Source organism: Syngnathoides biaculeatus, chromosome 12, assembly GCF_019802595.1.
Source record: "Syngnathoides biaculeatus isolate LvHL_M chromosome 12, ASM1980259v1, whole genome shotgun sequence".
NCBI lineage: Eukaryota > Metazoa > Chordata > Actinopteri > Syngnathiformes > Syngnathidae > Syngnathoides > Syngnathoides biaculeatus.
The window spans coordinates 9974716-9992270 of NC_084651.1; the positions used below are offsets into that span (position 1 = coordinate 9974716).

General features: G+C 42.4%; 1 protein-coding gene across 2 annotated transcripts in view; it reads left to right on the forward strand.

Annotated features, from left to right (window-relative positions):
- camkmt (calmodulin-lysine N-methyltransferase) overlaps positions 1 to 17555 on the forward strand; it is a 118310-nt gene that overhangs the window by 1161 nt on the left and 99594 nt on the right. For both annotated transcript variants that reach the window (XM_061836604.1, XM_061836606.1), the window contains exons 2-3: positions 1303 to 1481; positions 1547 to 1611. In XM_061836604.1, the coding sequence (XP_061692588.1) occupies positions 1303 to 1481; positions 1547 to 1611 (244 nt within the window). The remainder of the gene's footprint in view (positions 1 to 1302; positions 1482 to 1546; positions 1612 to 17555) is intronic.

Sequence of the window (17555 nt, forward strand, 5' to 3'; positions counted from 1 at the left end):
ACCATGCAAAAGTCATGCTTTCCAATAATCTGTTGCAGAAGCAGTGGTTGAACCGCAGGTTGGAAATTTTTGACGTGTTATGTGCTTTATTTGCAAATATTTTGCAGAGGCGCCTTGTTTCAGCTGCAGAATTTTAAGTGAGATAAAAATGGAGGAGGAGTTGCTGCGTTACTCTTACATATGAACCAATCAAGGCATGCAGTTTGATGGTCTGTTTTATGATAAATATTTAATTTATTAAAGATCAAGTTTACATAGATGTTTTGAGGACATTATTAAAGGGCGGCACGGTGGTTCAGCTGGTAACGTGTTGGCCTCACAGTTCTGAGGACCTGGGTTCAATCCCGGCCCCGCCTGTGTGGAGTTTGCGTGTTCTCCCCATGCCTGCAAGGGTTTTCTCCAGGCACTCCTGTTTCCTCCCACAAATATGCAACATTAATAGAACACTCTAAATTGCCCCTCGGTGCGATTGTGAGTGGGACCGTTTGTCTCGATGAGCCCTGCGATTGGCTGGCAACCAGTTCAGGGTGTATCCCGCCTCCTGGCCGTTGACAGCTGGAATAGGCTCCGGCACTCCCCGAGACCCTTGTGAGGATAAGCGGCAAAGAACATTGATGGATGGATGCAAATTATTTCAAGGGGAATCACATATTTGCTTGTGGTCTTTAATGAAATAGTGGCGGCCCGTTGACAAAGTGCTTTGCAGTTCAAATCTGGGCTCAGCTGTGTGGCATTTGGATGTTCTCGCAGTGACTGCGTGGGTTTTCTCTGGGTGTTGGGTCCTTCCGTATTCAGAAAAACAGGTCTCAGAACTTCCTCCCATTTTGGGTGAATGGTGAGGGCGGGCTATGACGAAGCAACCTTGGGTCCTTTAAATGTTTACAGTCTTTTTTTAACACAAGATGTCACTACAGAACCACCAAAAAAATGACAATATTAGATGTTATTGCTTTGTGTTTAAAATCTATTTATCATGTCATCTTTGTTTCATTATATACATTTATTTAACTTTTGTCAGAGATGACAAAGACATGAGGCAGAAAGAAAACTATCCAGGGTTAAACTTTCCATGCATGTATGCAATTTGGGGAAAAAAAAACCTCTATACTCTTACCTAGCCCTATAAAGTATGTATATGTCATTTATTAAATTAAGACGACAAAATAGCAACTTTCCAGATACTTTTACATGTATTTTGAATCTTTTTTTTTTTTGACTGTCTTGTGCTTTGCTTTTCAGCTGAGTGAGAATGTTTGTTTAAAAAAAAAAAAAAGACCACTATTTTTTTTTTTTTCCCTTCAGGTTTTGCGTCAGAAGCAGTTGGACAACCCAGAGGTCAAACAGGCGTCTGTCCGCAGATTTGCCACCTTCGACCTCTTCAGCAGGACGAGGCCCGTATCCCTCAACCCCGACGACACCCCAGAGGAACAGTGGGTGGAGTACAGAAGTGTCTTCTTTCCGGACTACTGTGCCTTTCTCAGGTACGCGCACCAGACTGATGTCAGTTGGCATCGTATTGGAAAGGTAATTGTTTTTAATATTTTAGGGACAACCTGGGTCCTCTTCGAGTTAATGAAGTGCTCAACAGCTTTGACAACACCGGCAATGTCTGTGAGTTCCCTTTTGACTTACATTACTATCGGTCATGTTATTATACGCTATTATCCATCCTGACAGTGTGCGCACCCCAACGTTGTGCGAGGCTCATGCTGTGTTCAGCTAAGCAAATGATTGACGCCCTGATGTTGTTTGGTGTGTCACGCGCTACCCTTCAAATGTCTTTCACACGGAAGTGGATATCAGTTAGTTCTTATTGCTTGAGTATGGCGTGATCAGACATGGTTTGGAAGGAAAAAGTGAAGAGCGACGGCACTGCTTTTGGTTATAGTTTTCAGTTCTTTTTTTATTGTCTAAGATTGTTTTTTAAACCAGGGCTGTGAAATTTATGCGGATTCCGTTGTGAAAAATGTGATTTTTACATTAAAATTCATTAGGGGGTAGGGGTCTACTTGGCTTTAATAGCCTTGTGTGGCGACCAGGCCTCCTACACCGCGGCGGCTCAATATAGCCGGACACACAAGAGTTTTACGGCAGCTGAACGTAGGACATGTTTTGACTGCAGTTCGGCAAAGCCGAGAAGAACTTGACGCGGGCTAAAAGTTGTTTGAACTGGCAACGCGTACGCGAATTTTACGGACGAACCACATTGCCATATTTCCTATTTTTACGACATTGCAACGAATGCCGTGCAGCGCTCGCGCCAATTTCGGTATTCCTCGGTATTCGCTTTGCAACACGTGTTGATGAGAAGAAGAAAAAAAAAACAGCCAGTAGTCGATCTTTGCTAAGTGAAAATGACAGAATGTCTGTCGCAAGAAGGGATATTGTGCAACGGGAAGATGGTGAGAAAGACAATGTGGAAAAAAATCAACAACGAAAACTGCATCACAAACCCATGGAATTGGAATTGGCTTGAACATGAAGTCGGCAACGAGTACCTGCATGAAACACATTCGTAAAATCAAAGAACCGAGTCAAGGCTTACTGTGTGCTACGCCACCAAGATATCAAGTATGGATCAGGCGGGAGGGCGTGTTTGGTGGACCACGTACGAGGAAAAAAACATTCCGAACTAGTGAAATTGAAGTTGTCGAATTACTGATTGCCAGGTAGCTCTAATCATTTATGAAATTATTTTGTTTGGATTCTGATTAAAGTTCAAGACGTTAGATCAGATTGTGTTTATGTGTGCATATATATATATATATATACATACACACACACACCCCTTAACTTTCCTTGGATTTTCTCTTCCTCATTTCACAGCCCTGTTAAACCTGTTGAGTCTTTGCAGGCTTACTAGTATGTATGCCTTTAGACAATAGTTCCCATGATACAAATGTACAATGGTGGTTGGTAAAAAGAGTCGTGCAGTGGAAATGGGGTTGAAATTGTATCTGTCAAATATCCATACTAGTCTGAAAGTTATCTTCAGTACTGATCAACTTTTAGTTCTAAACTCCACTGACGTTAAAGCGCAGGTTTGGTCAACAGCCTCCCCCTACTTGCCATCCATTCATCAATAAAGAGCCTCCCTCTGTGCCCAGCCATGCTTGAAACCCATGCCATGTCAAAGATTATAGGTTGGCGTTAACCAGCCAGATGGCACCACAGGAGTCTGGGTCAAGGGTGAAGGCCGTGTCTTGAGGCAACTTTCAACATGGAAACAACAGCAGCCCAACACAACAGTGCTCACTTGTACGCATAAACTCTGCCAAGGAGACAATAGCATCAAATAAAAAGACAAGGGTCATCATGCCTCATCGGAGTTGAGGGGACTTCCTACAGTACCATCCCGCTTTTAGTCTTTCTGAGTTTCTGCTTCAGCTCAGTTGGAGTCATGCTTGGCCAGATGGGTGAGTGAGTTCCCGAGTCGACTGGTGGATTAACACAGCCGGGGAGATGAGAGCATCTATTGAGCTGAGGAGAGGAAGGCTGGGGTCAGGGAGAAAAGTGGGTGGGCATGCCAGAGGTGATTTGCCCGTCTTTCTTAACCTCTGCATGGACGCGTCGTTATAGCAAGGTAATTTACAGATCACCTTAGAATTTGTTTGAGAGCACATCTAGAAAACAACACTTCAAGTGGAAGTCAATGTATGTGGATTGGGGGTTCCGAAAACCCCAACACAAAAACTACCGGTAATTATTCGCCTCCACAAGATCACATCGCTATAAAACCTTGTGTGTACTGACTTGGTTTGTCTTTGCCCCACCTTGTGCTGACTGGAAAACTGGATGCGTTGTACTTGAGCAAACTCTCTCTTGGGAATTTTTCCAAATGAAGCCGGTATCCTAGACAGATTGCCATTTTTTTTTATGCCTTTGCTAGCAAAGCTGGATCATAACTTTGAAGATTTATCATGAGAAAGAAAACTGTTATAACTGGTTTCCTGACGATCATATTCCTAATGAAGACTCCAACCCCAAAGAGAGACAAGTGTCAGCTTCCTGAATTAATGACCTTGTAATAACAGGTCATGTCATAAATACTGGACACTTTGTCAAATTTATTGGCAGAGGTTTATTCAAGAACAATCAAAACCATGTATATTAGACAAATGGGTGATGCTAAATTGGGAAGCTTTTTCGGCTTCTCTGTTCATTCTAGGTGGATCATGGCAAACATTTTTAATGTACCGCGAATAAAGGAAACTGTAGTAACTGTCCTCCACAAGATCATATCCGGATCAAACCACCAAAGAAAGCAGAGTCAACTACCCCCAGTGCTATGTTGGACCAACTCTCTATTGGGTGAAAGTATCCTCGGTTTAAGATGAAGGTTAAGGAGGGTCCTCGCACCTAACTGCCCATGTGTGCATGTTTATGGAAGGGATCTTGTTCTTCAGACAATGAGTCGACCATCTCCTCCCTCCCCTACTCTCCATCCCATGTTTGAGACTAGCAATGCGTGAGATCAATTAGGACTGGTTGAGAGGAGGCTCTGAAAGGACCAGAGGTGACCCTGTCACAGCCCTGGGGTATGCTTGTGTTTCTGCTGGAAATCGGAGAGGAACCCCTCTAAATACACACATACCAACTGACGCGCATCCCTGAGAATGACATGCAACCTCCCCCACCCCCGCAAAAGTGCCACACATCCTCCAATACATCTGGTTTACCTTCGCCACCTTCCCCTGCTATCTTGCTAATCCCTCATCCCCGAGGTGTGGACAAGCCTGGATCCTTAGGGGTCTTTGTCCTGTTCAATAGCTGGCTAAAAAGCCTGGCCGGATTAGCCCACTACCCCTAAAACGCCGACTCAGCTTTAAATTGCTACCCCCTGTCGGCATGACCCAGTCTCTCTCTTTCTCTCTCCCCTGTGCTTTTGTGTTTGCGCCACTGCCGAGCGTGTATGTGAACAATATGTGATGTCTTAGCTGACAATTGGCCGCAGTCAATGGTTTCACTTCCATGCGTGGAGAGCAGACAAGGAGTCTCAATCAAAAGCAATGGAGAGTGTAACATCATCATCATGAAAGAGCCCGCTTTAGTTGCCGTATCCCATTTGTTTGGCTATTTATGTTTTCAAATGACTTGTCTCCAATATCACAATTTATTTATATTTAGCGAGCCCTGATGATACCTATCTGAGGATATGGGATACGATCTATTTTTTTCCACATTTGAACCATGTACCCTAAACAACAGACACAGTCGACATGCACATTAGATGTGTTAAGGATTAGTGCAAAAGAAAATGGGTTCATTCATGGAAGCTAATTTCACAGAAAGTTTTGAATGTAACATCAAAATCCCTGAAGGTAGTTTTCATTCATTTTTATGTGAATTTCATTTACTGACTGGCCAAGCGAAATACAGCTTTGTTTATTTGCTGAAGCAGAAACTCGGGCGTGGGAGAGGTTCTGTACTTTTCGCAGATGATGTAGTTCTAATGGCTTAATTAGACCTTGATCTCCAACTCTCGCTGGAGCGGTTTGCAGCGAATATGAAGTGGCTGAGATGTCTGAGGCTCAGGTCCTGTGTCTGGACACATCCCACTGCAAGGATGTCCTTAAGATGACCCAGGTCACGCTGGAGAGGCTCTGTGTCTAAGCTTGGTTGCCTTGACCTGGGAACACCTCAGGATCCTCCTGGAAGAACGCTAGGAAGTTGCGGGGAGATTTTGTAATGCTGCCCCTGCAATCTGACCTTGGACTAGTGGGTGAAAAGGGATGGTTGGATGAAATTGGTGTGGGTGGTGCTGAATGACGCTGGACCACAAACATAGTTTTACAAACACGAATGCAAGCACCAATTTTATCGGCTCTGAACTGGTGTTTACGTAAAAAAGCAAATAATTGCAAAAGTTCTAATTTGGTCACTACCATATCTGCTGGACTGAACTGAACCATTGAATGAAAACGTGGGTTTATAACCGCTAGTGGCAGCACCAATTGTCATGGTTCTGCCGTTGTTTGCACTCAATGGTCGAGGGGTCCTTCGGCAAGTACCTGCTAAGTTATGGTAAATTCTTGGTGACTCATCTGTATTCTAAGAAAGTATCCAGTCATGGTGAAGTCATGCACGTTCCATTTGTAGCTCATTACGTGTGAGCAGCTGTATTTCTTTTTCCCAGTGTGTTGAACACATTGAACTTTTTGAACTCTGAACTTGCGACCTCCATATGGATCTCTGCCTGTCAGCGGGAGGTTTTCATCGTTGGAGGAGCTGCGGGTGAGGAGGGGGTGCTTTGTCAAGTGTGTTGTCCGAGTGTGAGTGTTAGGTGTACTTGTTTCCTGTGTGGATCAGGGTTTTCACTGAATTGTGGTCTCGCCCTGAGGGCTCGGACCACTAAGAATACACCGTGTGTGTGTGTGTGTGTGTGTGCGCGCCTGTGCGCGTGCATGAGTCTTTGAGTTGGAGAGCCTGTTGACATTGGAAGGACTTTGACTAAGAGGACAATGTCTTATGTCTAAACAGGCTTCTTTGTCCCTGTTGTCTCTTGACCTACGAGATTTTGTTTTGACTTGTAGGCGCAAATATGACGTAGGAGCGCTGTATGGTGACAGGTGACCTAATTCACTTCACCGCAGTTGGCAGTTTAAAGAATAAATATTCTTCAATAAAAAGTCTTAAAGCTGTTTATAGCTATAATTAACGTGTACTTAAAGCAACTAGATAGCCTGTACTACTTGAATGCTAACACATAGTTGGAGATTCCATAGGCACACAAGCTAATTATTAGCATGTTGGTGTGGTGTTACCCATTTAAGCAATGGCTAAACACACAAATGATGCTCTACATGTAGACAGACTGTACAGCAGTAATCATAAGCCATGTATTCTTTATCCGTTGTGAAGGAATAATACTACTGCTATACTGAGAACCTGAGAAAGGAGCTGAGCCTCCAGTACAGTATATCCCTGTCTGTTCTGAAAACGAGATCAGGGTTTACCCCGCCTCCTGCCCGATGTTAGCTGGGATAGGCTGCAGCACTCCCGCAACCCTTGTGAGCATAAATGGCTCAGAAAACAGATGATTGTATTTTAATGAGGCTCCTCCTTCCTTGTTTTAGCACTGCTGCTGACGGCCTACACTTTTATGGCGTGAGACTCTTTTTGGGAGGTTGGAACAGATTATTGACATTTCCATTAATTTCAAAGGGAAACGATGATTTGAGATACAAAGCATTTTGAATTACAAATGTGCCCAATGAACAAATTAAATGCGTATCTAAAGGCACTGCTGTGTTTTTATTCTTTTGACCCTCCCATGCATTTTAAATAACCAAACCTTTATTGTTACAACTATTTGATTAGATTATTTACCAAATGACTTTTTTTTTTTTTTAATGTGCGTGTGTGTGTTTTTGTCTCATGTGTTACCATCTTGTGTTAAATGTGATGTATCAGGTGCCCCTCCATGTTCAACAGAACCCTGTTTGCATAATTATGTCTACTCATGGTGGCACAGTGCTAATTATACCTAGTTAGATAATAGTACATGACGGGGAGCTGGTCGTTCTGATGCACACACGCACAACACCACACTCAGATGGTTGTGTCAATGACAAGGTTTGTGCTCCCCGTCGCGCTGTTTATAGCATGTTCTCTACAGAAATGCTTTGTGCGCTGGTGGTTTTTATCCCACATCATGGAAGAAAAATCCAGTTTCTGCAAGAGCACGACAGATGCTTCCTCAGAAGGTGATAAAATGGTTCTGTAGCATGCTTGGAGTTGAGTTGGTTATCCCTTGTCAGGTTCCGTTCTGTCGCAGCATTTATTTTTCTGAGTGTTTGTTTGTTTACATCTGACAAGGAGCTAATTTAGCCTCTGTGCAACACTGCATCGCAGTGGTCAGGTTGCCAACAGGAAGTGAAATCGACACACTCGTGGATGCTAAACAGCAACACACGTTCGCTGGTGGATTCAACACTAGGGTTGCAAATATACAGTTGAAAACTTTGCATGCAAATAACCAAGAATCTATGGGTATTGTGGAATTTATTGGAATAAATTGAAATAAACCAGAAATGTAATACAAAGGTTGCCTCTTATAGAGCTTGTGCACCTCTGTCATAAAATCACATGACTTTTGTTTGCCTCGCCATATTGCCGGTCAAGCTAAGCATTGCTCAATGCTAAGTCGGTTGGAGACGACACAGAAATATGTCTTGTAGCACAACGCCCAGAGTCTTGTCCGATACCGTCAGACATTTAGAAGGTGAAAATAAACGACCGTAAGTAGAAAAATTAGAAAAACTCGGCATAGAGAACCCATATCTAATGCAGAAATCAATGTTTTCGCTGATAAGAAATTGGACTGTTAATTTGTTTTTGCGTGTCTTGGACAACTGGATATACAAATGGATCTGGTGAGTGAGTTGTCGATTTACACGGAAAAGTTTGAAAGTGTATAAAAGTCTGGACTCATACGAATACTTTGCTGGATCTGTTCTCATCAGGAATAAATCCCACATAGTGACGGTTTTGACGGCTTGTGAACACGGAAGCGTGTTTGGCGACGCGTTAACCTTTGCCGGAATCCATTGATCTTTTCAGATAATATTCAATACAACTACTAATATTTAAATAAATAACCCCTGGTTTTACCCAAATTCACATTCATTAACTATGATTTAAAAAAAAAAAAAAGACAACAGTTGATGGCTCATGAACGCAGAAGTGTGTTCGGTGACACATTAACCTTTGCCGGAATCCATCGATCTTTTCAGCTATTATTCAATTCAAATACTAATATTTAAATGAATGACTCCTGTTTTTTTTCACAAACTCGCAGTCATTAACTACGATTGAAAACAAAAAAAGAGGACGGAGTTGTCTCCATGGAACATACATGGAAGTGATTGCGGTCACACTTAACCTCCATAAACCTCTGCGACAGACTATTTATTTATTTTTTGTTCTCAAATGAGCCAATTTGGGATTATAAATACTTCTTGGTAATTTGAGATTGAGAAGAATAATTCCTACCTGAAATGAAGTGATCGCTACAGGTTTAATTGCCGTAATCCATTGATATTTTCTGGTCTTTTAGCTGGCAGTCCATAGAATGAGCTCTTTGAATATCTGTCTTGTTTGTTGTGACAACCAACAGCACAACAGGTCTCAGGTATTGTAAATATTCTCCTCCGGGTTAATGTCTCCCACAATGTCGAGCAGCTCTGTTTGACCGGCAATATGGCGCCATCAAAATGATGACGTCACGTGCACGAGCTCTATAGGGATCGTACTATAGTTGAAAATATATTTTAGCATAATCCTCACTCTATCAAACATTAATTTTCAACTAGAGTCACACCTTGAGTTACAAGTGCCTAAAATACCTACCTACCTACACCTTCCCTACAATAATCTTTTCATTTTTGTTTTAATGCAAGCAGTCAGTCACTTGGTCGATTTGTGTTGTTTATCAAAATTTCGGGAAGCTTTGGATACACTGTTGCTTGAGTAAAATAAATTGAAATTCATCCCTTCAGCTAACATAATAACCATGCATGTGAGCAAGGAGAACTACTTGTGACAAAATTATATTTTTTATATGTATGGTTGAATGTGATTCCATTAAATTACCCTCTCAATTCCCAGTTAGTTACGTTTCCAACGTCCCAAATGAGCCCATATTTTCCATGGAAAGTTTCCAATTCAGAACCCAGCATTTCCAAAATTCCCCATCATCCTGTTCACCACTAACGAACGTGATGTTTTTTTTTTTTTTTTTGGAACCTTTTAAGTTAATTTCAATAGGAATAGTTTGTCATTCAAGAATAAAAAAAAGCGTGCTCTGCCACACGCACCCGTCGGAGAGTGCGGCATTATGAACTTGAAGTGCGGCTCTCTAGTGCAGCGTCAAGGCTCGAGGGCACATTGAGAGAGAGAGTTGCGCGAGTTGACTTAATTGAAAGTAATTGATTTTCTCCTCCACGCCGTCCTCACCGTAGGCCAAAAATGACGAGGGCCAAGGACTCTCCTGACGTCGCCGCGTTGTCCTCATGCACTCTGGGATGGTAACGGTTTAGCGCTGAATGCAACCTGACTCTATGAAACCATACACACACGCACTTAAAAAGCCCCTGCAGAAAAGCACCATGCGGCTTTGAGCACAATGGGGTTTGAAGGTGAGCTCTTGGGCGTAGCTTTGCCCAGGAGGCCGCTGCCCCCCCCCCCCCACACTATCCCCATTAGTGTAGATAGGATACATGGTTGTGTGTGTGTCAGTGCGCTATTACCAGCAAGCAGCAGGGAGTAAGGTCAGGAAATGAGTAGAGCGTTAAAGGGGGGGGGGGGGGCGGCTTCCCTTCTCAGTGCCGTTGTATTGTGACCGCTGCTAATACTCAGCTAATTACAAGGACATACTTTAACAGCAAGCATGTCTCCTTCCTTTTCTTAGACACACTAGCCCCCTACCCTCCCAAATCCACTCACCGTGGAATTAGGTGGAGGAGAAAAGCAAGAGTAATAATAACACGTTGTTCCCCATTCCCCTAAAAGCAAAGCTTCCCCTCCCTCTGGACGGATACAATTATTGGATTTTTCTCCATTTAAGTCGACCAACCCTGATTAATCTCCTTCCTGTTGGCTTCTAATTATGGAAAGTACTTGTTATGCATGGAGTACGTCTTAATAAATAGTCCATGATCATTTGCAGGGGTGTCAAACCTTCAATTCTAAATCAGAGTTCAGCAGGGAGCTGCAAACTTCCACCGCTGTCAATGGGGATTTGGACCTCATTGTCCTTCATTGAGAAGTTCACCACTGTGCTTTCTCTGGCTCGCTTACCTGTTGGACCTCTACTGGAATCTTCCATGACCCGGCTGTGCACTGTCAAGTCAGCAGGCTATAAGGAGGTAGTGAACACGAGGTCTTTCTCTGCTGTTGGGGCCTTAGTTTGCCTTTATACTTGACCATAACCCACATGCGGGTTTGAAAATGTGCTACAGTTCTCCTCCAAATCGGGGAAGACAGTACCAGCGATGGCTATGATAAAGTGGAGTTTCCTCTGCATTTTGTTGTCCATTATGTTAGTGTCACCAACCATCGGTGCAGGGCTGGACCCAAATCCAGGACTCCCGAGACGCGAGCATGATGTTAGGTATGGTTTATTCAAAGAGCAGGGTCATACACTGTGTAAGCAGTCTGAGAAGGCAGAGGCACAAAACGCTAAGCAGAGGCAGGATCCAAAAACGTGAAGCGAGGTCCGATGACTAGGAAGCATGAACTAGGACTTGACTATGAAACATAAACTAAGACAAAACTAAACTGTGGTGGCACAGAAACGCTTTGACGAGGATAGCTCAACACTACACTATTCTCAGTGGCGGAGATTCCTTCTGTCAGTGAATGCAACTCACTAACTCACGGCAACGAACTGGCAAATGCCAGTGAGAAAAACTCCATCTTAAATGTATAATTACAGTCCCAATCTGAATGTTTGTCACTGCCCAGAGCAGTGGCTCCCACCATGACAGGTACCCGTTTTTACTTTCCAGAACAAGGAACAAAGTAACAACAATGGACCTGGGTGATCGGATGATCCCTTTAATTATATTGTAATATCAGTCAAAAAGCTGTCAGTGTAGGTGTTTTATATTTTAAATACAGCGGTATTGAGCATCCAAGGGGAAAGCTGAGTATCATGTGACTAAAAAAGATCAATCGTGAGATATGAATTGTGTGTGTGGGGCGACAATTGGTGGTGTGTGCGCGCTTCAAGTGTCGCAATGGGGTCCAACGCGTCGGTTACGTGATGCAATGTGGGCGCTGTCGCTCGCAGGAGTGTAACGAGGCCTTTTAGAAGTGTTTTTGCAGCATTTTCAGGCAGTACAGAAAGCATGAATAGATGTTTTATATCAGTGAATCTCCAGGGGTTTTACTGCGTGGGACATGCATCGGGCTGCCATCCACTTGGATTTTGAAACACTACCCTTTCGCTAAATGGCCCCCGCGGGGGCGCTTGACTGCCAGTCAGCCGGTTGTGCTACAGTAGGCGTTGACACTAATAGCTTGTGCTAAATGCTAATTTGAGCTAGCGCAAGCCCTCTGAGGGGAGAAAGCTAACTGATTTTCAAGTGGCCCCCCGAGTGGGCCCGCAAATCGCAAACTAGCGCTAGCGCTCAGCCTGCTGGGACATATTTGGATTGCGCCTGTGCAAGCAGCAATACGGAGTGAGTGCTTTTAATAAGGACGCTATTAATGTATTTGCCCTGTGAGGACATTAAAAAAAAAATTATTATTATTATTATTGAATAACGATTACACACATGCAGACACCTGGCCACACTACACATGCTCTGCGCAGACTTCCCTCGTCTCGCTCATTCTGTCTCCATCTGCCCACAGCAGGCCATGGCGCCACGGACCTTTTGTGTTTGTCCACTGAGGATGAAATAACACGCATGCACACGCACATTGATTGCACAAATATTCTGTAATTATTCAGGTGGCAAGGAAGAAGTCGATTATTTTTGCTCAAGGGTAAATATGATGTCCTAAATGGATGAAGTATAATGTATAAGATCCAAAGCATAAACTTAGCATTTAGATTTTTCTATGGGTTTTGTGAATTTTATTTCACAATTTATTTTCAGAAATATATGCCTTGACAGATTGAACTGCCATCACGCAAGACTTTAGCTTATTGCCCGAGACCTCTGTTCAGCAAGCATCAGAGGTGTGTTTACCCGTTTTTGGGGCCTTTTTGTGTGTGAGAATTGGACCCTCCCAAAATGGAGCCACACAAAAAAGGTAATAGTTATACAATGAATATTTTGGAGAATTTATCCAATCAATGATTTGGTGAAACGTATGCCCCTAAAGTTGCACTATATATACATTAGAGATTTATTTTGAGGATAGCCACTTGCAATGTAACATCTCATTTTCGACAAGTCAGTTCAGCATTCAGGAGTAATCAACTCTGTATTTTATTTGCCATTTTAAATTTCTTTTTTTCCAGGACACATTTTTTCCTTTTTGGGATTTTAGCTTTTTTTTTTTTTTTTTTTTTTAGAACTCATTTTTTCCCCCTACAAAACCTGTAACTTTTAATTCTAAACCTCCATCACGTGAGACCTCAATTCATTAAAGAATTAATTTTCATTTAGCTTTTTCTTTGGCTTTTGTGGCCGTTTTGTGCAAAAAAAAAAAAAAAAAAAATTCCAAGAAGACTCGCAGCTGTCTACAAGACTTGAGCATATTAATTGACATCTTAACCTGACATGATTTTCTTTTTGTTTTTGGCTTTTAAGGACAATTATTACAAAAGTGGCCGTAAAAATAGACCAAAGTTGTACAATATGAAGATTAACCGACATTTTTGGTGGAGGGGGGAAAAAAAAAGTGTTTCGGAGTTGTGCAATTGAGACCTTAGTACTGAACAGCAGCAGAATGGCATTCAGAACCTAAACTAACTTGACTCAAAGCGTTGTGGTTTGCTTTTAATTGATTGATTAATTAGTTCAGACAACCCTGGCATATGGAATAATGTTTGTGATATTCTGTTTACGACGTGCTGTGCAATCTGTTTTGCTTTTTCTTTTGACTTCTTTTCACACATTTCCCGGTACTGGGACAATTTTTCTCAGTCCAACAATTAGACTGCTGACTGATTAATTGACAGTATAATCTGACATAGAAATAAATGAACGGCACATTAATTTATTGTATATTACTGCAGGTTGTCATTTTCCATTTTCCTCTTTCTGTCTTTGCTTCCTCCTTTTGCCCTTTCCGCCCTCTTTCCACAGCCCTCTCCACCACCCACCGGTGATTGCCACTAAAGTCTTCTCATCACTGGTACAATCATGACAACAGCACAGAGTCTGTGCCAGTACTGGACCCCGGAATACACGCACACACACACACACACATACACACATCCTGGGGAAGAAACACTTTCTAAGCTTTTATGCTGTTTTCCCAAGTGGCTGTTTTTGAGCGCAGCCACAATGGAGGGCCTAATGCGGATTTGTTTAGAGAGCTGGTTAATTGGAGTGGGATGCTCTAATTGCACCTCTTTCATAGTGTGTGTGTGCGTGTGTGTGTGTGCGCGAGAGCATCACCTGGCCTTTGCACTGTGTGTGGGAAAACATTTACTTGGATGTAAACTGGCCGCCGTGAAGTGCGCAATCACACAGCGTGACCGCCACAGGAAACAATGCACATGAGCAAGTTACGATGACGATGATGATGATGATGATGATGATGATAATAATAATAAAAGGTATCAGCATCCTCGTAGCTTGCCCTGTTTATGTAAATGCACACCTGCGTTTGCTTGCGCGTGGCCCGTGCCCCAGCGGGGGGCGCTATGAGTCTGTGATATAACTTTTATTCTGGCCTCTGTGCATGTGTGCCTGTGCATGCGTTTGACATACAGATCCCTGTTAGTTGGTGTCTTAAAGCCTCTTGGTGGTTTGGCCGTTGCACCACATTGTGTGTGACTTTTTGGCGCACACACGTTGTGCCAAGTAGCAGCGTTCCCTCTGGTATCTTGGAATTGGTCAAAATGCTTGAATTTTAATGTTCTGTTGTGTGCAGAGCCACTTCAAATTACAGCAATTTTAATCAGTACATTTGAGTCTGTGCTGATATGAGTACGGATACTTGATAATACCATTAGCTCTTGCACTTTTGATGTAAATGTTTTCACCAAATATTGTTCAAAACACTAACTTTTACTGATCACTGTATGTTTCACACATGTATACACACAGTCAAATAATATTGAAGAACACAAAACAATTTAATGGAACGTAAAAAGATTTCACTCAAATAGAGGCCTTGTTATATGCACTTAATAATCCTATTCCACTTACCCCGGGGAGATATAAGAGCACTTCTGTTGCGCATGCTGACCTCCAAGGCGGGAGTGTGGCGCATGCATGCTGGTGACGCACATTTTTGATGAATAGCTGCAATAAAACTTGTTCTTCACCGATTAGAAAGAATACACAGTATGCCTGTGAGAATACTTATATCATGTCTGTTATTGAATGTTATGTAAAGGTTTATATCGCAACACTGATGCTGCCATTAATAACAGTGTTATATATTAGCATTAAGCTAGCGGACGTTTGCAAGATGCTCTATATTTGCTTAAATATACAGCTGGTCATTGTTTTACTTTTTTTTTTAATTGATTTATCCTTCAACTGGGAGTCCCATTCAAACAGCTTGAAGCAAGCATAAAATGTTTAGTATTTTGAAAACTTTTCGCTGTCTGCCAAACTGCACACTGCACAATTCAGGGGAGAGAGAGAGAGAGATACTATATGAAAGCTTCATATGTGGTGTTGTCCTATCAGAGCACGGCTACAGATCAACAGTATCAGAAACCCATACCAATACTGGTACTGGGTTATCTATACATGAAAGCATTAGTATGTAAAACAGTCATTTTGAGTCTTTATTAAATGTTCTAAATAACATTGATAAAGATTTGAGATGTGGTGAAAACTTTGGCAGATTGTTTTCGTCCCTGTTTTGGCAGATAATACGAATAGCCAATAATAATGCCAGTGACTCCGCACTGAACCAATCAATAGTTTGACGTGCACACCACGTTAGCAGCGAAACGCAGCAGGCGCTAATGTTTGTCGCCTACTGCTGCAGCTGCGGGAGAGAACGCCCGGGAGAAAAAAAGAAAACAAGTTCCCTCGGACGAAACGACGGGCGTCACAGCCTGATGCTCAACCGACGGCATCGTTGACAAGAAAGCCCCCAAAAAACGTTTGGCAATCTGGAATTATTTTAAGAAACCGAGACCTGTGCACATCCCTACCCTGCCCAGCTGAAAACATCGCAAAAGAAATTCTCGCTGCAAGCACAATAATCTAAACTAATAAATTGATCAGTGAAATGAATAAACTCTCATGACTAACGTCCTGGGCCTAAATTGGAAAACTAAAAAGTTTATTTTTTGTTTTATATGTATCCGAACATCGTCATACATCTTAGACAGTGGTATGTTCCATATGATGTTTAATTTTTGGGGAAAAAAAATCAAAAGATTACGAGTAGCAGAATATTTAAGATCAATATTGACTGATATTGGGTGATGGGGGAGATGAATTTTTGGGATGTTTGTTTTTTTTCCCCCCATATTGCTGAGCCTTTATTGTTAGAATGGCAGTTCTTTTATATTGTGTAATTTATTTATTCTTTGAAGCATTGGTAGCAGTGCAATTGTAATGTTTTTTTTTTTTTTTTTATTGTGAGGACAGTAAGGAGTCCTCGCCATAAATGCAATTTTATTAATAATTGGCACAATCATTTGATTTGGTTTTCAGTTTTCTGCCTTGCCCCCCCCCCCACCCCCACACGGTGCATGTGTGATAAACTGAAATAAGTGTCATTCACATTAGTGTGTCCGCTAAAAGGACGTGGACCCAAAGGAAGGACTGGTTTCATGTTCAGTGTACATTTATGTATATGTCAGCGTCAATGCTATTCAAATGTTTATGCACGTATGCATTGGCCTTCCTTAACGGAGATGTTCCATTCCAAAATGTTGCCCAGAAGGCCAATCAGATCACTTAAGCTTTGCTGTCCCTCTCTATATACTTTAATATCCCCCCTCAAGGAGTCACATGGCCCCTTATCTTTTTTTTTTTTTTTTTTTTGTCCCTCTCCACCACTCCTGCCGACTGTCTTTTTACCTCTGTGGCGGGGGGGAGGGACAAGGTCACAGAGATAAACATAGAAAAGTGAAAGTGGTGCGGAGTGGAGAGAGCGAGATGCACCATCTCGATCAAGTGGACATTAGCCCCCCACCCCCTCAGCACTAAATAGAGGTCCTCTATGCCAAGTTGTCTCTCATTTTTCCACGTATCTTTGTTTATTATCACCTTCTAACTGTTTAACGATATTGTACAAAACTCTGGGTATCGTTCTATAAGACGTATTTTCACGTCATCTCCAACTGACTTAGCAATGAAGAATGTTTTGTTTGACTGGCACTTCTGGCCAGTGACGTGATTTGATGACGTAGGTGCACGAGCTCGATACTCCGTTGTCTCCACTTTGCTTCAGCACTACATTGTGTTTGCTGCCCTAAATCTCACGTACAGTAAACTTCATCACCTTATCGTGACAGGAAATACAACAGACCCCCGTTCTTCTCAGTTGTTGTTGTGTCGAATTCTGAGACACATCTGTGGAACTGATTGTTTGTGGTTTTCATCCTCTTTCTGAAATGCCCTAACATGCCACAAGATGGTGCCAAAACCCCGTCGTTGAGGCAAGTAGTACAGTAATTGGCTTAAGGAAGTATGTTGAAATAATGCATGTTGTCTGAGAGATGAGCTTCCAATGTCGGGCTGGAGCTAAGTTTAACCTGGGTTGTAAATTAAAGTTACAGACAGTTTTCCCTGCATGTACGCTTCCCATCTTCAACACCACTTTGGGTCGCGGGGTGCGGGACTACACCCAAAACTTGTTGGCAGTCAATTGCAAGGCACTGACAGCTTGTGGAGTTCCATTCAAAATTTTTTTTTTTTTTATAAAGCTAATAATATCCAAGGCACATATTTTGA